This window comes from Bos indicus, chromosome 22, assembly GCF_029378745.1.
Source record: "Bos indicus isolate NIAB-ARS_2022 breed Sahiwal x Tharparkar chromosome 22, NIAB-ARS_B.indTharparkar_mat_pri_1.0, whole genome shotgun sequence".
Taxonomy (NCBI): domain Eukaryota; kingdom Metazoa; phylum Chordata; class Mammalia; order Artiodactyla; family Bovidae; genus Bos; species Bos indicus.
The window spans coordinates 57,779,208-57,801,734 of record NC_091781.1 but is presented as its reverse complement, the minus strand read 5'-3'; the positions used below and the strand labels follow the sequence as shown (position 1 = coordinate 57,801,734).

At 58.0% G+C, this 22,527-nt stretch overlaps 1 protein-coding gene across 10 annotated transcripts in view; it reads left to right on the top strand.

The window, feature by feature from the left end:
* The window catches only part of SLC6A6 (solute carrier family 6 member 6), an 84,079-nt gene that overhangs the window by 24,579 nt on the left and 36,973 nt on the right, over nucleotides 1-22,527 (top strand). For 3 of the 10 annotated variants that reach the window (XM_070776967.1, XM_019984969.2, XM_070776971.1), the window contains one exon: nucleotides 21,667-21,912. In XM_070776967.1, the coding sequence (XP_070633068.1) occupies nucleotides 21,667-21,912 (246 nt within the window). Of the gene's footprint in view, nucleotides 1-1,656; nucleotides 6,373-10,316; nucleotides 10,433-10,492; nucleotides 12,098-15,574; nucleotides 16,033-21,666; nucleotides 21,913-22,527 lie in introns of those variants that run through there. The other 7 variants (XM_070776972.1, XM_070776968.1, XM_070776970.1 and 4 more) reach the window with 7 other exon arrangements.

Genomic DNA, 22,527 nt, shown 5'->3' with positions numbered 1-22,527 from the left:
ATGAGTATCAGCTCCCAACTTAAGGGCTCAGAAGGGGGCAGACCTTTGTCTTCTCTTTGGTCCTTCCCGTCCATTTAAGAAATTTGCATGCTTTGCAAACCCGTTCCAGCCCTGTCGAGTCAGGGGAAGGCCCAGGTAAGAACGTTTGATGTCAGGGAAAGTTTGGGGAAAACCTGTAAGCATCTGAAAACCGAGAATTGAAAGTCTGCTCGTTCAGTTGTCAGGAAGTGATGGACTTTTCCTGTGGGTCAGGGATCACGGTGGGCCTTGGGTCCCCAGAGATGAGCCTTGCTTTGTCTAGCTTAGGAACCGCCTGGCCAGCGGGGAGATGCTGCAAGTCGGGCGTCCATTGGTGGGGTCTCTTGAAGATGCTCGGGCACCCAAAGTTCAAAGCGCTTTCCCAGAGGCCGTGAGTGACAAAGCCATGCCAGGTGGGCACAAGACGGGAAGGGTGTGCCGGGTGAGGAAGCCTCCCATGGAAGGGCCGGCCAAGCGTGACATGGAATTCGGGCCCCCAGGGTCCTAGGGGGCTGGGCGGCTGGGCTGTGTGTTCGGGGGCGGGCAAGGAGCTGCATGGGTGATGGTCTCGCCTGGTGACCCCAAGGGCCCTGCTAGCGCTTTGCTCACTTTGGGGACCAACCTGGATCCGAGTCCTTACTTAGTGTTCCCCGATGGCCCTTCAAGGTGGTGACTGTGGAGTTGTTTTCACAGCAGGCTTCTGCACAGGAAGAGAAACAGACAAGCCCAGCCCTCACCCAGACCTGCTTGTAGGAGCATCACGGGCATGGTCAGAGGTCCCAAGAGGAGACCACTCTGATGAGACGTCTAACCTCGTCCTGCTGACTCACGGGGTTTTGGGAGGGGATGGTGGTGCCAGGGGGGCTCGGCTGCTGGCTGGACGTAGGACACCAGATGGAGAAAGTGTTTATTTGGTATTTTCTCTGCCTGACAGACCAGTCCTGGGTGTTCACTTCTACCTTTCCCAGCATTTCACGGGATGATGCTAACGAGGGGTGCAGTCCGTGTTTGCTGATTAGCTGCGTGCAATGCAGGGACAGACTGTTTCTCCTGCGAGCACAGCCAGGCACACACTGAGGCACTTCCTGGTACCTGCCCTTGGGTAACGTGAGGTGGCCCATTTTACAGATGGTACAGCTGAGGCCCTGAGGGGAAGAGATGCACCAGACTTGCAGCTGATAAGGGACAGAGTTAGGCTCCAGCTGAAGTCTCTGACAGTGGCTTACAATAGGCAGAAGTAGAACAAGGCAAAGGGTGTTTGGGGAACACAGTCTTATGGGTGGGGCTGGGGGAGGAGGCAGGAGGCTCACTTGAGGAGAATTCAGAGAACAAAGCTGGAGAGGCCAGGTGGGTCCTTCCTCTCCACTGACCTTATATACACCTCGGCCACCTGGGGGTCAACAGGAACCGACTGACCGAACAGAGAGATGAGTCAATGAAAGGGGTCAACAGGTTTCTCAGGTATTAATAGCTGTGGCCCTGATCTCGGGTATCCTTGCCCCTCCAGGAGGAAAAGGAGTCTTTGTCAGATGGCCCAGGCTCTGCGCAGGGTGAATAAGCTGAGTCCCAGACTGCAGTGCCTGGGACGCCTTGCGGGGGAGCGGGGAGGGTGAGCCCTCTCGGAGGAGGTGGTGGGGTGCTCTCAGGGCTGAGATGCAGGCAGGCGGGGGCACCACATGCAGAAAGGGTGCAGGCTAGCAGACAGCGCCCCTACACACCCTCCTCTTCCTCTCGTCAGTTCACTGAGATTAGCCCGTCTGCAGACCTTAGATCGGGACAGTCTGAGTTTAAAGGGTTAAAAGCCGTTGCTGGCCTGAGGGGCTGGTATTTCCCCAGCCCAGCAGGTGTACAGGATTAAATGGGAAGGTCCAGGCTCAGCGCCATGGTGCGAGGTTGTAGTCACTGCGGTCCTGTGGTTGAGGCCACTGGGTCCTAGTCGTGAAGACATGTGTGACCTGGGCCGGCTCAGGAGACCTGGATTTTAATCCTGTTGTTCGGTCGCTCAGTTGTGTCTGACTCTTTGTGACCCGTGGACTGCAGCACGCCAGGCTTCCCTGTCCTTCACTATCTCTCAGAGTTAGCTCAAACTCATGTCCATCGAGTTGGTGATGCCATCCAACCATCTCATCCTCTGTCGCCCCCTTTTCCTCCTGCCTTCAGTCTTTCCCAGCATCAGGGTCTTTTCCAATGAGTCAGCTCTTTGCATCAGGTGACCAAAGTATTGGAGCTTCAGCTTAAGCATCATTTCTTCCATTGAATATTCAGGTTCCTTTAGGATTGACTGGTTTGAGCTCCTTGCAGCCCAAGGGACTCTCAAGAGTCTAATCCTAGTTCTAATCCTAGCTGGTGAATTTTCAAAATGACATCCCTACCTCCTACTGGCCTCAGTTTCCTTCTGTGTCAGGTGAAGAGGGGTCCCTCCTAAAATTCAAGATCATGGCCAGGAGATGCCCCAGAGCCCTGTGGTTGAGGACTCGGGGCCCCCAGTCCTGCCTTTCCTGGCTGGGCAACCTGGTGAAATCGATCCATCTCTCTGAGCCACAGAGGTGGGTAAGATCCTTCATCCCATAGGGTGGTTGGTAAGGACCAGATAAAATATGGAACTCAGGTGCCAGGTGACACCCCAGGTACCCGTGAGCTCAGCCCAGGGAGTTGGTATTTCTCTCTGGAACTGACTGTGCAGCTGGAGGACTTTTTCCATACATTTGAGGCATTTCAACAGTGCATTTTCTTCTCTTAGGCTCTCTGAAAATGCTTTAAAGTCCCATTACCTTTGGACTGGCTATAGAAGAAAAGTGAGCAGCAATAATCAGTGAAAAGTGATTTAAAGAAGTAAAATATTTAGCATGATTTTTTAAAGTTACTGTTAGCTAGAATCATATCAAGTGCCCAACAGTGCCAGACACATTATCAGTTCAGTTCAGTTCAATCACTCAGTCGTGTCCGACTCTTTGTGACCCCATGGACTGCAGCACACCAGGCTTCCCTGTCCATCACCAAATCCCGGAGCTTGCTCAAACTCGTGTCCATTGAGTCAGTGATGCCATCCAACCACCTCATCCTCTGTCATCCCCTTCTCCTCCTGCCTTCAGTCTTTCCCAGCATCAGGGTTTTTTCTAGTGAGTCAGTTCTTTGCATCAGGTGGCCAAAGTATTAGAGTTTCAGCTTCAACATCAGTCTTTCCAAAGAACACCCAGGACTGATCTCCTTTAGGATGGACTAGTTGGATCTCCTTGCAGTCCAAGGGACTCTCAAGAGTCTTCTCCAACACCACAGTTCAAAAGCATCAATTCTTCGGCACTCAGTTTTCTTTAGTCCAACTCCCACATCCATACATGGTCACTGGAAAAACCATAGCTTTGACTGGACGGACCTTGTCAGCAAAGTCATGTCTCTGCTTTTTAATATGCTGTCTAGGTTGGTCATAGCTTTTCTTCCAAGGAGCAGGAGTCTTTTAATTTCATGGCTGCAGTCACCATCTGCAGTGATTTTGGAGCCCCAAAAATAAAGGCTCTCACTGTTTCCATTGTTTCTCCATCTATTTGCCATGAAGTGATGGGACCAGATACCATGATTGTAGTTTTTGAATGTTGAGTTTTAAGGCAGCTTTTTCTCTCTCCTCTGTCATTTTCATTATGAGGCTTTTTAGTTCTTCTTCATTTTCTACCATAAGGGTGGTGTCATCTGCATATCTGAGGTTATTGATATTTCTCCCGGCAATCTTGATTCTAGCTTGTGCTTCATCCAGCCCAAGGTTTCTCATGATGTATTCTGCATGTAAGTTAAATAAGCAGGGTGACAATATACAGCCTTGACATACTCCTTTCCCAATTTGGAACCAGTCTGTTGTTCCATGTCCGGTTCTAACTATTGCGTCTTGACTTGCATACAGATTTCTCAGGAGGCAGGTCAGGTGGTCTGATAGTCCCATCTCTTTCAGAATTTTCCACAGTTTGTTATGATCTACACAAAGGCTTTGGCATAGTCAATAAAGCAGAAATAGATGTTTTTCTGGAACTCTCTTGCTTTTTCCATGATCCAGCAGATGTTGGCAATTTGATCTCTGGTTCCTCTGCCTTTTCTAAATCCAGCTTGAACATCTGAAGTTCAGGGTTCACATACTATCGAAGCCTGGCTTGGAGCATTTTGAGCATTACTTTACTAGTGTGTGAGATCAGTGCAATTGTGTGGTAGTTTGAGCACTCTTTGGCATTGCCTTTCTTTGGGATTGGAATGAAAACTGCCCTTTTCCAGTCCTGTGGCCATTGCCACATTTTCCAAATTTGCTGGCATATTGAGTGCAGCACTTTCACAGCATCATCTTTTAGGCTTTGAAATAGCTCAGCTGGAATTCCATCACCCCCACTAACTTTGTTCGTAGTGATGCTTCCTAAGGCCCAGTAGACTTCGCATTCCAGGATGTCTGGCTCTAGGTGAGTGATCACACCACTGTTGTTATCTGGGTCATGAAGATCTTTTTTGTATAGTTTTTCTGTGTGTTCTTGCCACCTCTTCTTAGTATGTCTGCTTCTATTAGGTCCATACGGTTTATGTCCTTTATTGAGCCCATCTTTGCATGAAATGTTCCCTTGGTATCTCTAATTCTCTTGAAGAGATCTCCAGTCTTTCCCATTCTATTGTTTTCCTTTATTTCTTTACATTGACCACTGAGGAAGCCTTTCTTATCTCTCCTTTCTATTCTTTGGAACTCTGCATTCAGATGGGTGTATCTTTCCTTTTCTCCTTTGCCTTTAGCTTCTCTTCTTTTCTCAGCTATTTGTAAGCCCTCCTCAGACAACCATTTTGCCTTTTGCATTTCTTTTTATTGGGGATGGTCTTGATCACTGCCTCCTGTACAATGTCACGGACCTCCGTCTATAGTTCTTCAGGCACTCGGTCTATCAGATCTAATCCCTTGAATCTATTTGTCACTTCCACTATATAACCGTAAGGGATTTGATTTAGGTTATACCTGAATGGTCTAGTGGTTTTCCCCACTTTCTTCAATTTAAGTCTGAATTTGGCAATACGGAGTTCATGATCTGAGCCACAATCAGCTCCCAGTCTTGTTTTTGCTAACTGTATAGAGCTTCTCTATCTTTGGCTGCAAAGAATATAATCAATCTGATTTTGGTATTGACCATCTGGTGAAGTCCATGTGTAGAGTCTTCTCTTGTGTTGTTGGAAGAGGGTGTTTGCTATGACCAGTGCGTTCTCTTGGCAAAACTTTGTTAGCCTTTGCCCTGCTTCATGTTGTACTCCAAGCCAAACTTGCCTGTTTCTCCAGGTATCTCTTGACTTCCTACTTCTGCATTCCAGTCCCCAAAATCTTTTGGGTGTGTTAGTTCTAGAAGGTCTTGTAGATCTTGACACATAATATCAGCCACAATTATTGTTTCCAGGATGTAATAACAGTTGGAATTAGCACAAAGGGTTGCTATGACAGTGCTTTTCCAGGGTCCTCATTCGCTGCTGCCTGGAAGGAGGCGGGTCACTTGCCCTAGAGCACCCAGAGGAGGGGAGGAAGAGGCCAGGATTACAGCTGAGGAATGACCACCTTATTCCACTGGAGATGGGCAGGGAGGGGATGGTCAGGGAAGTCTTCCCGGAGGAGGTGGCATTTTGAGGATGGGGAAGAAGCGGTGATGTGCGTTCCAGGGCCTGGAATGAGCTATAGAAATGCACCAAGCTCTGACAGTCCAGGGCCTCGCAGGTGATGCTGTACAGAGATGGTGAGCGCTGGGAGAAAGGAGACCCCTCTGACCCTAGTTTTGCCAAGAGATGTTCCCAACTGGTGGCATTTTTCTGGAAGACATAGTCTCCGGGCACCTCGATGGTGCTGGAAGGGCCATTGTGACCTCACGAGCAGATATTCTGAGGCCCAGAGCCAAGGTGCCTGACATCTGTACCATCTCAGATCGCCGATGTGTCCCCTTTCCCAGTGCCTTGGGTGAGTCACCCACACGTTTCCGCCTGCGTCTCTGTTTGCTCACAGAGCCTCTGTCCCCTTAGAGCCACGCTGGGCTGCCTTCTGTGATCCAGGCTTGTGAGGGCTCCAGCAGCGGCGGTTGCCTCGGAGACGGTGTTCAGGGAGACTGCCTCGGAGGGGGAGCAAGGGACGAATGTGGGAGCCCTCCGGGTGCTTCCAGGTTCCAGCCCGGTGGTCCCACTGGGGGCCTGGTGGGAGCAGGGTCTTCCTCAGAGGCGTCCAGCTTGGAGTAGGCCATGGCTCCCCTGCTGGGACTGCTCACCCAGGTCACCCACCCCAGACCACCAGTGGGACCCTCTGTTTACCCACTTCCTCAGCCCAAATCCTTGCCTGATGGAGCCTCTTGGCCCCTGAGCTGACCGCAGGTAGGTCGCTGGGTGAAGAAGCAGGGCCTTCCCTTGGGGTCAGGTGTCTCTGTGGGACTTGGGCTCTGAAATTCCTGAGCCTGGGAAAGGGGTCCCCGAATCAGTAAGGAGAGAAGCTGGTCCAGGTCCCCCAAACAGTAAGGGCTGGAGGGAAAGGGTGCTAGTCGTGCAGAGCGCAGCGCTGAACCTGGGAGCCTGAAGCTGGTGCCTCCTGGGCCTCAGTTTCCCCACCTGTAAAATGGCACGCTGGGTCAGATGCTGCCGCTGAGTTTCACGAACTAGTACGTGCCAGGAGCCGGATTGGCACTAAGGATAGGAGTGGCCCACCCTCGGGCTAGCACACTTCACTTCAGGGCAGTTCTGTGGAAGTGACCATCTGCTCTCACCATAATGTTGTGAAAGAAACATGCTTTTAATCCCCACCTCCAGACAGCAAGGCTGTAGTGTCAGAAGGTACTGTGTCTGAGAGCGAGTCCTGGGTGCCTTCTGTTGCAAGCCTGGCCTCCCACCGTGCCATGGGCTGCAGGCGGCTCTGCCCTGGCTGCCTGGGCCGGGCATTGGGCAGCTCACAGTAGGAGCTCGGGACCGCACCCAGGCCCGCGCCCTGCCTCACCTTCCTGCTGCCAGGCCCTTCCTTGAGACCAGCCCCCTCCCCTTCTGGCCTCGGTCTCCTCATCTGTAATCTCTGGGCAGTGGCTCCCGGGCTAACCTGTCACCCAATGTTGGCCAGAAGCAGGGTCTTGGATACCCAGGGACCTCCAGCTAGGACCCTTCAGGTTTCTAGGTTCTCAGGAGCTGAGGGATCACAGAATCTGATTTCTGCAGGTTCAGCCGTCCTGGGGGACATGGGCGAGGCCACCTCTCCCTTGAGAAGATTTTCTTCTCAGCTGCCCAGGGTCTCCGGCCGTGATCGGGGTGTGGAGGGGGCTGCTCGGCCCCCGTTTGAGTAGCTTGGTCTGCAGTTCCTGATGTGGTGGTCGGGTGACGCTGCAGCCCCTTTCTTTTCAGCAGCAAAGGCCGTGTCTGCTCTCCGTCAAGTTCAGACCCCTCCCCTGGAACGTCCGCCTCCCCTGCTTGGCCGGTGCCCCTACCCCAGGGTCCAAAGGGTGCCGCCTGAGATGCACTCCAATCCCACCCCAGTACTAGGCCAGGGAGGTGAGGAGGTGTCCACAGCCAAGCTCAGATCCCAGGGAGCACCCACACAGGGCCCCTCAGTCCCGCCTTCCACCTATGGAATGGGAGAAGAAGTTGAAGGTGGGGTGGTAGGTGATGCCCCGAGCCTCAGAGCTGGCTGGCGCTGGGCCTGGCTCCTCGGCGTATCTGTCAAATCCCCAGCAGGCCTGGGAGACAGCCCACAGGGCCCTGGCCGTGAGTCTAGGCTGCCTCGGGTCTCAGGGAGGCTGTAGATGACTCTGCTCACCGTCCTGACCACGCCCAGCAGGCACGTGGTCCAGGTGCTGCTCTAAGCGGTCTGTACATACCTGTCGTTCCATCTCAGCGGCCCTAACAGGCAGGCCCCGCCCCTGCCCCCGTTCTACGTGTGGGTAAACTGAGGCACAGAGGGTGTGTTGACGCTGTCCACTTTCTACTTCCCTGAGGGCAATAGGGCTGTGTGTGTGCACGGGAGGGATAGGACACTGCCCCTCCGGGCGGGGTCTCCTGGTCAGAGGGTCTAAGCCACACCCTGGAGAGGGCAGGCCTTGCCTTGATCAAGCATCTGTCATAGGCCAGGCTGGCCCCGCAAGGCTCTGGGCTTGATCGGGGGGAGAGGGGACAGGCACCTGAGGGACCCGGGTTTCTTTCAGGCGGGCCCCACCTGCTGCCTCCACCTTGGAAAACAGTGACTGGCCTGGCGACGGCCAGAGGGGTCCCCAAGTCCCAGGTGGTGTGCCTTGCACGCCCTGTCCTCGGAGAAGCGGCCCGAGGTCTGCTTGGCTGGACCCTGCCCTTCACCAGGCTTCAAAGCCAGCTCCCAGCTTCCTGTGTGTGCCCCTCGCCCATGTGAGGGGCTCTCGGAGGCTCGTGCCCCCCAGGATCCCACGTGCCCACTCAGCTCCCTGCCCCAGAGGCCCCAGTGATGACCGCCGGCTCTCACCTGCAGCTCAGGCCCCTTTTCACTGAGCAAGCGGGTAACACGAAGCGCTGGCCTCGCCCTGGGCTCAGGCCCGGCCGCCTGCCACTCACTGGGTAATCTTGGGCCAGTCCTGGCTCCTCTCAGAGCCTCCGTTTCCTCCTCTGCAGAACGGGGCAGAAGTACCCGTCCCCCAGAACACAGTAAGGAGCAGTGACAGTTCGAAATATCAGGTCTGGGCCAGATGGTTTTTGGGGGTGGCCCAGGGCTGGCAGAGATGAAACCCACACCCCCGCTGCTCAGTCGGGCAGAGGAGACCACATACGTGTGCAGAAACACACACGCTCACGTGCGTTGTCATCGCTGAGTCCATTTCATGGGCTGGTTTTCTTCTGCATTTTCCCAAGAGCCTCCCAATCCATTAGGTCCGCTGTCCCTGGCCTCACATGATGCGAAGATTCACCTGGGGGCTGCTTTACCAGCGTTGAAGGTTCAGTCACTAGGGGGGCCGGGGAGGTGCCTGCCTGTTCAGCCAGCGCTCCGGGTGATGCCGATGTTCAGACACCCATGAGGGTCCCGGGCATCTGCTAGCCCTGCCCAAGAGCCCAGAGACATCTCCCAGGGACGGCTGCACAGATTAGGAGGCCCATTTTACAGGAGAAGAAACTGAGGTTTCCCGAGAAGACCTTTGAACTTTGTCCACAGCTGCACAGCTCTGAACAAGAGCCCAGGGCCTGGGGAATGTGGGTGTGGGGGGCGGGGGAGGGTGACTCTGGCCAGAGGAGGGGAGGGAAAGAGTGGGACGGGCATGAACGGCTTCCTGGAGGAGGTGACACTTAAGCCAGGTCTTTCAAGGTAGGTGGGATCCACCTGAACACGAGGGAACCCACAAGCAAAGCACAGAGTGGAAGCGGGTATTGCTGGGGAGAACGAGGCGGCCCCAGGATCCATGCAGGACCAGAGAGGGGAAGGTGTCAGAGACTGGGGATGGGGCACGTATAACGGGCCTTGGGTCCCGGTGGGGAAGCGTGGATGACAGTGAGTCCCCTACATTCCAACCTTCCGGCTGCAGACCTCCACAGAGGCAAACGTGCGTGTGCACGTCCAGCCGCGTGCGTTGAGTTCTCGCGTCTGGTGAACGCTGGCACGGGCGTGCTTCCTCCACAAGCGGATGGGCTCCTGTGCCCTTTACGGCCCTGTACAGACCAGGCCGCCTTCGCCCCCTCCCCCACCCATAGCTCTTCTCGCCTGCTGGCCCGGTGCCCACCGCTCTGTGCCAGCTGTTGCCCTGGGCTACTGTGCCTTTCAGGGTGCTGTACCGTAAGATGAGAAACCTCTCCTTTACTTTTCGCGTTGTTTCTATGCAGTATTCGTGTGAAGAGTCTCACACGCCTGTTGCAGTGTAGTTCTGTATGGCCCATTATGTCAGCTGTGTTCCTAGGCTAACCTGGTGGGACTCAAGAACAAACTGGACTTGGGAATGCACTCTCGGAGCTGAACTCCTTCACAGGCAAGGGGACTTTGTTCTCCAAGCAGCTGGGAGCCACCGATGGTTCTTGAGCTGAGGGCGACATGGCAGGCCAGGTTGCAGGGGGTAGGGGGTGGTCTGCCAGAAACAAGCTTGGCTAAGCCAGTGGGAACAGCGCTCTGGATACACCTCTGGGGAGCCCCCAGTGGCCGGCGGGGGGCCTTGTCTTGGGGCGCTGTGTGAGCGGAGGCCTAAGGGGATCGCAGTGAAAAGGTCGGGGCTGTGGCAGCCATCTGTCCGGGCTGCCTGGGAGGTGGTCTGTGTGTGTGGGAAGGCCGCAGGGGAGGGTCAGGCCTCCCCGGAGCCCGCGCCGGAGTGGATTTTAATGCTGACCTTTTCTTGTAGCCCAGCAGTAGCTGCTCTTAGTCACCACCTTGTAGCCCTGGAAGCCGCCACTGCCGCCTCCGCTGCACCAACATTCGCCAACCTGACGGTGTTAGACACGAACGCGGTCCACCCAGGTTTGGAATAAGGCCCTCGCCCTCCGCCTCTGGCCTCCACTGGGTTGGGGGTGTGAGGAGCCCGTCTGTGTCTCCTGCGGCTGATCCGCTGTGGGTCCGGGGCCTCAGTTTTTCCATCTAGAAAGTGGGCTCGCGTTCACGCCTGCCACGACCCCTAAGGCCCCACCTGAAGCCTTCGACATGTGTGCAGGGTCCTCCCGTGGGACCCCCAGCACTGGGGCAGACCCTCAGGGGGACCAGGGAGAACTCACTTCAGATCCTCTTCAGAAGATGCTCAGAGAACATACCATTTAATGAAAATCGATATCCTGCAGGCTTGGGGCTCATCCCTCAGTGTAAGGCAAAGCTTTGTGGGGTTCTGACCCTTTGGGGGGTCCTGTGCTCAGACGCTGGGGACACACACCCCCCTCTGTCCCTAGCGGAGGGTGCGTGTGGCCCGTCCTCCCCTGTCCACGGCCCTGCCCGTGTCCTGAACACCTGCTCCTTTTTTTTTTAAGCTTTTATTTATTTATTTTGGTCACGCTGGGTCTTCGTTGCTGTGTGGGCTTCTCTCCAGCCGTGGCGAGCGGGGACTACTCTCTGTTGCGGCTCCCGGGTTTCTCATCCTGGTGGCATCTCTGTCTGCAGAGCACGGGCTCTTGGAGCACGGGCTTGGGTAGAGGTGACACCCGGGCCTCTGTTGCTCCTGGGCGCGTGGGATCTTCCCGGACCGGGGATCGAACCCGTGTCCCTGCCTTGCCAGCCAGATTCCTGTCCACCTCACCACCAGGGATGTCCCTGAACGTCTGCGCTTGCCCTTTGCTCCGTCTTTGCTCCCTCGCCCTCGTCAAGGCAGCCACACAGCTGCAAGGTGGGAGAGCTTTACTCCCCCGCCGAGGGTCCCCCACGTCCTGAGCCCCAGATGTTCCATCTGACAGATATCCGTGTTTGTCGAGCCTCGTGCTGTGAGTGGGGGAGCAAGCCCAGGGAGTGTGGGGCAGAGGCGGTGTAGCCTGTGCCGTCCGGGAAAGCGCCAGGGGGAGACCGGGGATCCGCCAGGCCGCCGTCTGGGGAGGTTGCCTGTGGGTTACGCAGGGAAAAGTGTGCTGGGCCAAGGGAACAGCAGCAGCCAAGGTGTGGAAGTGTGGGAAGGTTTGGGCTGTGTGGTTCAGAGGCCCTGGGCATCTTGGTGGGGACTCTGGGTGTTGGAAAGTGGAAGTGTCAGCTGCTCAGTCGTGTCCAACTCTTTGCAACCCCATGGATTGTATGAAGCCCACCAGGCTCCTCTGTCCATGGGCTTCTCCAGGCAAGGCATTCTGGAGTGGGTGGCCATTTCCTTCTCCAGGGGATCTTCCCGACCCAGGGTCCAAACTCAGGTCCCCTGCCCTGCAGGCAGATTCTTTACCATCTGAGCCCCCAGGGAAGCCCTGGGTGGTGGAGGATACTTGAAACATAACTTCCAGGCCCAGAAAGCGAAAGCGCAGGCGGCCAGCCCTTCCCTCTGCGGTGGCGGCGGCCGTGCTAGTGAGCACCCCCTCTGCTGTGCTGAATCGCGGGCTGTTTGATTCCCCAGGCACAGCAACCTCTCCTTGAAGCGAGGCAGAGGTGAAATGTGGAGCTGGGTGAGGAGGAGAAACATGGTTAAAAGAGGAACAGTGAGGACCGGGAGCTTGTTTACAAACACGGGTGAGCTGGGAGTTGTCCTCCCCCGCAGACGGCACGTGATGACGCCGAGGCTGACGGCCGTGACTTGCTTAAGGCCTTGCTGCAAACACACGGCCCCGGCGGGTGTTCCCGGGGCTGTGACTTCCGGCAGAACCCCGGGGACAGGGTCGGAGTGGCCGGCTCCGAGCGGGCGGGGGGCCACAGGTGAGCCCTTAGCTGGCCCTGATCTGTCTGTCTGTCCCCGCATCTGTGCAGAGCCAGGGAGCTGCCGCCCTGTGTGCTCTCTTAACCGGCAGGGCGAGATGCAGGCGGCTTTAGGGGTTCTTCCAGCTTGAAAGGGGAAGTTTTTTGAGAAAATGGAAGCCGAGCCTTTCTTTGTTTTCTGACATCTCCTTTTCCGTGGCCTCCAGCAAGGATGCCTGGTTCAGCAGCACCCATCTAGGGATCGTGGTTGATCCGCTACACCCCGACTTCCGGCAGAGCCTGGGGCGGGGTGAGGGGGGAGCCGGGGAGGCAGGCGGGGGAAAGAGTGACAGGCTTGTGGCGGGTGAGTCAGGGCCAGGAGGCCGTTGCCTGCTGACTCACCGCCCCCAGGCGCCAGGACAGGCCCCTGAGCCCCCGCAGCCGCAGCGCCCTCCGCTTCACTCGAGTGGCGGTCATGGCCCGTCCTGGCAGTCTCCAGGGTGGCACTGGGGCCCGAGCCCCGGCTCCCCCCCGAGACAGATCCCTGCAGCCTGGCTGTTCCTGGAGCCGCACCTTCCCCCAGGGGGTCCAGTCCGGCCGGCCGGCTGCGGGTCCTCGGAGGCTCACTCGTAGCAGACACCTGACTGTGTCCTCCTCCTGAACTGACGACTGTTTCTGCGACATCGTGACAAAATGAGCCCCCGCCTCCCTGGAGACTAGCATCCTGAGGGCAGGAGAGGTGGTCAGGCTCAGTCCAGGCGGGGCCCTTCCTGGAAGGGGTCCCGGGGAAGTGACATGTCCCTGGAACCTACAGATGGTGTAGGGTCCAGGCTAACCCTGGTTCTTGCCAGTCCTGTGGGCTTTACCTGCCACGGAGGGGACAGGGGTCCAGCCTCACAAGGGCGAGTTCTCCCCTGGGTCCCCCGCGTTACGGCCCTTGGCCACGGGGTGGCAGTTCCAGCCGCCCACCCTTGGTCAGCCCCTGTTTGTCGAAGACAGTGTCAGCCCGTCTCAGCGGTGCTCCACTCGCCCTGAGGATACTGGCGGCTCTGGGGCTTGAGGGCTCGGGACTCAGGGCCCCACTAGAAATTCCCTCCTGGGAGCATCTTACAGAGCAAAGCCCAGCACAAGCTCGAATCCCTCTCAGGGTGGAAGGGAGCCAGCCTGTGTCCCTAGGGCAGCCCAAGGCTCTCTGCCTCGGGCAGTTCCACATTCCGAGCTGGCCTTTGCCAGAGCCCGTGTGGCCCTCTCCACACACACCGTCCCTGCCCAGAGAACCCCGCTCACTCCCCGGATGTTTGCTGTGCGGTGGGAAGCGCAGACCCTGAAGCCCGTTGCTGTGTGACTTTGGGCAAGCAATTCTCTCTGAGCCTCATACCTTCATCCAGGCTCGTAAGAGGAATAGATGCCTTGGTTCCAGAAAGGGCTTAGCACAGGGCCTGCCCAGAGAGAGGCAGGCTTCAGGGAGCGTCTGCTGTTACAAAACCTTACCTGCTCGGGGTGGGGGGGGAGCAGGGGGAGCGGGGTGGGGGCGCTCGGTGGGGCAGGGGGGCGGGCCCTGACTCCCCGTGTCCTCATCCTCCTGCTTATTTATCTTGTCTTCGGCAGCCCAGGTCCTGTGGTAAATATTTACTCATGTGTGTGTATGTGTGTGTTTAGCGTCTGGGTCCCCTTCTGGAATGTCAGCTCCAGGGCTCACCTCTGGGCCCGGGCCCTGAGCAGCGCCTGGCACCCAGTGGAGGAGGCGCTGGGTCAGTTTCCTCCCTGCTCGCCAGAGCTGCCCACGCTTCCCTCCTCCCCAGACACTGTTGGCCCGCAGAGCTGGACCTAGAACCAGCCCCAGCCCTCTTGACTCCTCGCCTACTGCCCTGCGCCCTGACTCAGCGGCCTCCAGGGCCAGCGCCTGAGGGCCCGTGTTTGCGGCATGTTGGGTGCCCAGCGGCCCTTCCCCTCGAGGGCAGCGCTGGCTGTCCCCCCCCCGCCCGCCTGGCCACAGAGAGCAGCCTGCCCGCTGCGCCTTCCGCCCTGCCCCCAGCAGGCCTGGTGATGGGGAAGAAGGCTGTACCTCGGGCCCACATCCTGCCCCCCCACCACCCCCGCGTTGTCCTGGAGGCCAGCCCTCTGCAGAACCAGCTCACCCTCGCCCACTTTTTCCTCTGCAAAGCACAGGTGGAGAAACACTACCCGTTCTACCTACAGGCCTCTACTCTGTGCAGAGGCCGCCTTGTCCTGAGGTGGCACCGCCTGCCTGGAATCAGGGGCGAGTCTCGGCCTGGCCTGGTGGCCTGCGCCCCAGGCCCCCTCCCCACCCCCTCCCCACCCCCCTGCCCTGTTCTGAGCCTCAGTTTCCCAATCTGTGAAATGGGGAGGCTCCGCGAGGCTGGGGGTGAAGTCAGCACTCCTGCAGGTTGAAGGCTGAGGCTGAACCAGTCTCGGGGTGCTCTCAGCAGCGTGGGGGCTCTCCGGGGGGGTAGACGTGAGCCTCCATGGGGGGTGGGGAGGGCCGCGCCCACAGACGCTGAGCCCAGGAGGTCACAAACCCTGTCCCCGGGAGCTGCCGTGCGGAGAACAATTCTCCAGGCAGAACTCACTTTCACTAGGACCGCAGAGTCCTCGCTCATTGTTTCGACCTGGTTCCTGGCAGAACAATGCTGGGCTTCCTGGATGACCTCATGGGGGAGAGCCATCGGACCTCGGAGGCCGGGCCGGTCAGCGTCTCCAGCCGAGCCTGTCCTGCCCTTCGCCACGGCTGCCTTGGGTGACCAGGAACAGTGGTCTGACCAAAGAGGACAGGCTGGGCGCCTGGCCCACGATGGCGTGTTGTAGCCGTTGGGAGCTGTATGTGCACAAACGCCTCCGATTCACTACCTCTTGAGAATTTGGAGGGTCTGACCCCAGTGGCCTCAATCCCAAAGGCCTCGACCACGGTGGCTGGACTTGAGAACTGCCACCTGGAGCCCAGACTCCCATATTCTGCAGGCCCTTTCCCCCCGGACCCCGTCCCTGCCAGGTCCCCGGAGGCCTTTGAGCCCCTGTCATGCTCGAGTTAGCCTGAGTTAGGAATGGATAACCAAGACAGAAGGATCCAGACCACAGGCTTCAAACAAATGATTGGATCTTTAAAAGGTATACCTCTTCATGGAAAAGAATTTTTAAAAATCCTGTAAAATTAATTTTCGCTTTCTTTTCAAAAACAGCTATCCCTAGTATTGAAATAGTGCTCTCAGCACGCCTCTTCTTTGTTTGTTCTGGTGCTTAGTTGTAAACATTCTCCAGGGCCAGGATGGTATGTATGCTGTGTGCTGGGGCAGACAGTACTTTAACTGATCCTAGGCAGCCTCATCACTGAGCCCGTGGGGTCAGTGCTCAGAAGAGCCCCTTCAGAGCTTATCAGAGAAGTTCAGGAGACTCTTCCTGTCTGCCAGAGGAAGCCTGCAGTCCGTGGCTCCGCTCGCCCTGCCCCAGCCTTTGAGCCGAGCCCTGTGACCCTGGGCGCTGACTGTTGCCCCAGTCCCCAGGCCCAGCCCCTTCAGTCTCTGCCCTGTGGCCCTCACTTCCCCGTTTGTCTTCACCTACTTCCCTAATCTGTCAGCCTGGCCCAGTAGCTTGAAGCCGACCATAAAAGCACCAGACCTGATTTCCCTTGTGACCAATCTAGAGCGAGGGATCCGAAACAGCTGAGCAGTTGAGAACGTGGACTTGAGAGGCCAAAAGAGACCTGGGAGCCATGGGAGGCTCAGGCCGCCTTTCACTTGCTGTGTGACCCCAGGCAAGTAAGTTCACCACTCTGCGCCTGGTCAGCGAGAGGCACCCATGGATGGGGTTAACTCCGAAGATGCTGGGTGAGCGTGCATGCTGGGTGAGCGTGCATGCCGCCAGCACCGTCAGCGGAGCGCCCTCTCTTTTCCTTTCCTTTAAACACTCAGGGTGCCAGTAAGGGAATAATGTCCCAGTGTGGCCAGTGTTTTCTTCAATAATAGCTAATGTTTGTTAATCACTCGTATGTCCAGGCACCGTACGCCCACGTCTTACAGGCGTCGTTCTGTTTGATCGCTATGAGGCGACTTTTGGGTTTAACCCCGTGTTTTAACCAGTGCGGAAACTGAGGCACAGAGAAGGCTGTTAGTTGCCCCAGGTCACATGGCTGAGTCGCGGCCTCTGTGAGTCCAGAACACCGGCTCTGAAGCGGTCGATGGAACGAGGAAGGGAGAGAGGAGGCGGGACCCCTGCTCTGGAAAGGGCCGGCAAGGGGTCCAGTCGTGCGCTTCTTCCCATGGATTCCCAGTGGGCTGGGGGCCGTGCAGCTGGCAGGCTCCTGACCTGGGAGATGAGTGGCTCTGTGTCCAGCTCCCCACCTCGTTCTGGGATCCTGGGAGTCGCTGGCCTAACCCCCCAGAGGTCAGGCCCAGAGATCGATCGAATAGCCTGGCTGTGCCCTAGGCCCTTTTAGGGTGGGGGAAGTACCCCAAAAAGGAAACAGAAGAAGTCCCTGCCCTCTTACTTTAAAAACTTGTAGGGATTCCTGAGGGGTTAAGTCTGTGACAGCGGGGTCAGGTCTGTGACCTGGCTCACTGTCCTTGAGGAGAGAGCTGTTTACTTGAGAAGGTTCCGATTCTGCAGGGAAGGGCGAGGCAGAGAGCCCCCCAGCTTCTGAGCGCAGTTGAGGGGAGGGCCCACAGCAAGACCAGCTGGCTAGCGCAGGGGCACTCGCAGTCCCCAGCCCCCGCCAGCTCTGCAGACCTTTCCCCCTGGCTTCACTGTCCCCGTTGGCAAACCCTGCAGAGGCCCCCTTAACCTTCGCCCTGCTGCCTCTAGCACTGGGCACACCAGCTGGGCACTCTGCCGCCAGCCTCCTTCCACTCACTTCCCTGCTTGCGCCTCGACTCCCCGTTTGGAAAACGGCCCTAAAAATTCCTGCTGCAGTGCTGAGGGTGTTTGAGGAAGGAATAGAAAACTGTTTATAGGCAGCTCAGCCCAGATTTTAAGGACTCCAAACTCTGGTAGCTTGAAATTAGGAGGAAGCCAAGGAGCGTCTTGGAACCCCACAGCGTTGCTGGTGCAAGGTGAAATCTGAGTGCGTGCCTCAGCGGACGAGGTGACATGCAAATCCGTCTTCAGGTACAGCTGGTTCTGGCCTCCACCCAGGCAACGGGGCACTAGGAGCCTTGTGTGGGAGTCTGGTCCCAAAGCCTCTGTGTTCAAGTGGATTCTCTGATCACTTGTAGCTGTAATAAGCAAAGAGGAAGTTCTTAAAATGGGGAATCATGTATCACGGTCGCTGCAGAGTAGCCCTGGGCCTGGCGCCAAGGGAAACAGCACTTGGCCGGCAAGGCGGCGGGCCGCTGGGCCGCCCGCAGGGCAGGCTCGCCCCCAAGTGCTTCCTGCAGCAGGGGGCGCGCGCTTGGCGGGTGATGGGCAGCAGTGAGCGAGCCGCACGGGGAGTCTGCCGAGATGGATGGGCCGGACCGGCCGAGGGACGCTGAGGGCAGAGCTGGGGGCCCCGGAACACCAGGATCGCCGTCGCGCCTGGCTTCGTGACTTCAGGAGCGTCACTTGGCCTCTCTGGGCCCTGCTGATCTTGCCCTGTGTAGGACCAGGGCCCTCCCTACCCCAGGGGCAGAGTGGACCCTGTGATAGTTATAGTGGGGACGATGGCGGTAATACTGGCATGCACGCTTGTGCTCAGTCACTCGGTGCTGTCTGCCGCTTTGCGGCCATGTGGACTGTAGCCCACCTGGCTCCTCTGTCCGTGGGGGGTCTCCAGGCAAGAATACTGGAGCAATTTGCCGTGTTCTCCTCTAGGGGCTCTTCCTGACCCAGGGATCAAACCTGCGTGTCTGATGTCTGCTGCGTTGGCAGGCAAATTCTTCACCACTGAGCCACCTGGGAAGCCCAGGAATACTGGCAGATAACCAGTGGAGAGGTGTCTGCCGCGGGCACCCCCACAGCATCCCTGTGAGGTGCCACAGTTATCCCTCTTCACACTTGAACACACTGACCCAGAGGGGTTGAGCAACTTGCCTAAGGTCACTCAGCTGGGAAATGGCCCTCAGCTTCCAGGACGAGGCTCATGCTTTGATTCCTGCAGGGCCAGGCTGCCTGCAGAGGCCTGAGGCCTCCATGCAGGGAGTCTGAGGCTGAGGAGTGGGCTGAACACAAAGCGGTTCCGTGGGGCCAGCATCCCAAAGAAAGGCTGTGGCGGGGAACGTGTGTCTCCTGCTAGGAGAGACAGAGCGTTGGGTAGGAGGGCATTGGGATCTGAAAGTGCTTTGTGAGTTGCTTCCAGCTGCGTTTTGAGAACAGAGTGTAGGGGTGGGGTGGGCAGAGTAGCAGCAGGGGGGACCTGGGCAGAGGCTGCAGGGGATGCCCGTGGAGGGCTGTGGGGCCTGCGCCCACTGGTTGCCAGGGTGATGGAGACACGTGGGTGGATGCCAGGAACATACAGGAGGCCACATCTGCGGGTCGTGCTGCTGTGGGCTTCCACGGGCTCGGGGCTGGTCGGACGCTCCAGAGGGGCTTGGAGAGAGCCCCCCTCCGAGGGGGAGTCGGGGTTGCCTGCCCGCGGGTCTGACCTCATTCGGGCATGTGTGCGTCTTGAGTAGAGCATGGGCAGGGCTGGGCTGTGTGTTCCTGAAGGCCAGCGAGCTTGTGATGGGGGCAGCCACAGGCGGGGGGCGGTCCCTGAAGTACGTCTCCGGGGACACCTTAGAAATGAGGAGTGGGGGGACCCCAGAACGCCAGGACGTGACAGGCCTTTCCCCTGCTCCTGGCTCAGCTACAGGCGTCAGTAAGATGAGTTCCTGAGCGTGGAAAAGAGGGGTTGGAGTCTTATCTTACGTGGAACCAGAGAGCCTGGAGCCGAGTGGCTCAGGGAACTTGTTTTTTTGCCCCCTGCCTCACGTTTCAGGCCTTCCCAGGGGGCGCTAGCGGTAAAGAACCCGCCTGCCAATGCAGGAGACACCAGAGACGCGGGTTTGATCCCTGGGTCGGGAAGATCCCTGGAGGAGGGCACGGCAACCCACTCCAGTATTCTTGCCTGGGAAATCCCATGGACAGAGGAGCCTGGCGGGCTACGGGTCCAGAGGGTTGCAAAGAGTTGAACACGACTGAACCGACTTTGCACACACACGTTTCCCGAGGGTTCTCTAGAGCCAGAGGGGGCCCTGGGCCTGGGCCCAGAGCGCAGAGCCAGGACTCAGGGTGGCTTTCGCAAGCGCCCACAGGCTGTATGAGCAGCCGCCGGTCACCACCCCCTCCGCCTGGCTGACCTGGTGAAGCGCCTTCCGGCCCCAAGATCCAAGGAGAGCCCAAAAGGGCGGCACCGGCCCGTCTTGATGAGGAGACTCCAGGGTCATTCCCTGGAAAACATGTCTACCAGGAGGGAGTGGAGTCCCACATCCTCCAATTATGCTGCCGTCCAGCCGGGCCACAATGGGCCCAGAGATAACCATCGGGGGCTGCAGAGCTCCGTGCTGGAACAATGCTGGCCGCTCGGGCTATTTTTACAGTAGCCGTGCGCTCGGCAGAACCCCGCGTCGCCCCAGGGGAGCAGGCGAAGAAAGGCCTGCGGATGCCCCACCGTCTGCGCTCCGGGAGACAGAGGAAGGCCCAGTGAGCCGCCCGGCGGCTCCAGGAAGCCTTTTCTCGGTCTGCTCACTGCCAGATAGCGAAACAATCGGGGTCCCCCACCCCGAGCCAGGGAGAGGAAGGAGGCATGGGGGAAGCGGGGATTCTGTTTTGCTTGCGTGCCTCTCCTCCTCCGAGCACGGCCCCGGAGGGCCTGGCTGCAGGGGCCGGGGCCAGGGGCAGGCCAGCGTGCCCTGCTCGCCTCCCCTGGTCCTTGGCAACTGTCACCTGGCCCGGCCGGACCTCCTTCAGACCCCGCGGTATCACAGGGTTGGAAAGCAGCAGAGTTGGGGGGGTGGGGCCCTGGGCCCCAGCTACCTGCGTACCTACTCTGGGAGCCATCGACCCAGCCGTCCTTAGCTGACCTACTGTGCACCAGCTCGGGACACCCAGCCATGGGCCAGGCAGGTCCCGATGCCCTGCAGCCCCTGTTCTAGTTGAGAGGAGACTGTTAGCAAGGAAGCAACCGAGGCATTTTCAGCTAGTGCCACCCTAACTCAGTGCAGACTCAGATGCCCCTGGACAGGTCCAGGTGGCGAGCTGGCCCTGGGGCACCAGGGCGATGGCCCCCTCTGGTCCAGTGGATGACCGTTGTAGGAGTGAGTCCAACTTGGGGTCCACCTTCCAGTTTTTCCAGGAAACCTAGAAGTCTTGACTTTACCCCGGAATCTGAGAGTTCAGCACTGGCCACCCATTTGGCTTGTAAAGACAAGTAGCTGGCTCTGCATCAACAGCCTCTGCCTTCCTTTTCATTCTGAAGTTGGGGAGACTGAGGCTCCCCGGTCTTCGTGGTCCTCTGGCACATGGGGGTGGGAGACGTCTTCTCCTGCTGGGCGGGACCCGGATGCTCTTGCCCTCAAGGTCAAGCTGCTGGGAACACTGAGGATTCGGGGACCAGACGCAGTACAGAGAGGGGGCTGCCGCACTGGCTGGTGGTAGACCTCCTCTGGGATGGGGTCCGAGCCAGGGGGCGCTGAGGGTGAGCGTGAGCAGCTTAGAGGTTTGATAACCCTGGAGCCCCCCCTTGCCGAACCCACAGGGCAGTCAGCGGGCCGGGGCCTGGATGGTCCAGGGGTCAGGGTGGACCCGAGCACCGATATCGAGGGCTGGAGTCGTGGGAACTACCAAGAGTCCTTCCAGAGTCCTGTGCCAGCGCAAATCCCTGTCCTGATTCTGCAGACATGCGACTGGCTAAGAAGCTGCCAGTGTATTTTATAAGTACCCGTGTTCTGTATTTGACGGAAACCGTGTTTCCAAATATTGAAACACATACTTGAAAACACTGGAGCGTGAAAACATGCCAGCCTGAAGCTCTGTTCTTTAAAACCGTGAGGGATGAGCACCTCCGCTGGGCCAGGGCCTGCCTCGCAGCACCGGTTTCTCTGCAAACCTGAGATTCGGAGACGATTTCCAGAGGATACAGGCAGGCTGTGGTTTGGAAGCGGTGCTAGACCTGCGTGGAGGGTGTGTTCTGTGGAGGCGCTGCCAGGGCTGGGTGGTTTCGTGCTCATCTCCCTGCGGGTGCAGACTAGGGGGGTGGCATTCGGGGCTGGTGGATACGGTGCTTCTGTTGGACGGGTGCCTAGGGGATGGCAGCTGTCGGTCCCCAGGTCCTCAGGCCCCCGATCACCTGGGGTGGGGGGTCCGAGGAGTGGACGGACAAGGGGGTGGCCGGCCCTCTGCCTCAGGCCCGGCAGGTCAGAGGTGGCCTGCGGGGTCGTGCCAGGACGCACAGCCCGCCCCTTACCGACGCACGTCGGGGTCTGCTCTTTCCGCCATAGAAAGCGAGGAGGAGGACATGGCCACCAAGGAGAAGCTGCAGTGTCTGAAAGACTTCCACAAGGACATCCTGAAGCCGTCCCCCGGGAAGAGCCCGGGCACCCGGCCGGAGGACGAGGCCGAGGGAAAGCCCCCGCAGCGGGAGAAGTGGGCCAGCAGGATCGACTTCGTGCTCTCCGTGGCCGGTGGCTTCGTCGGCTTGGGCAACGTCTGGCGTTTCCCCTACCTCTGCTACAAAAACGGCGGAGGTGAGCCTGGGCTGGGCAGAGGGCAGGCTGGAGGGGTCGCAGGGGCAGAGCGAGGGGGCTGCCCACGCCCAGCGTTTGAGGCCTCGACCTCCCCCAGGTCAGCCCGCCTCCGCTCCCACCGCGATCCTCAGAGGCGGGAGATGAGCATGACCGGGAACCCGATGGTGGTCTATCAGAGCCTTCCTGTGTGAGCTCGAGCGGATTCCTCACCCTCTCTGGTCCTCCAGTTTACCTCTCTGAAGGCCCCACAGGGCCAGGCCCGAGCCTCCGAAGCCTTGTAGCTCCGCACCTCCCCACTCTGCCTGACTTCAGAACGTTTTTACCCTTTGCTTTTGCTTTTCTAACTTAAACCAGTTGTAGTTCAAAGACAAGTCTCATGTTTCCCATGTTAAATAGAAAACCAGTGTCTTTTGCGGTAATGGACGGGTATCCAGGACCAAAAAAAAAAAGCACAACGAGGATGTTTTTAATTTTCATTTTTTCAGTTTTATTGAGTTAGAATTGACATATAGCATTGTTTTAGTTTAAGGCATACCAGATGATTGATGTCTTTACTGTGAAATGATCACGGTGAGTCTTGTCGACATCCATCACCTCATATAGTCACATGTATTT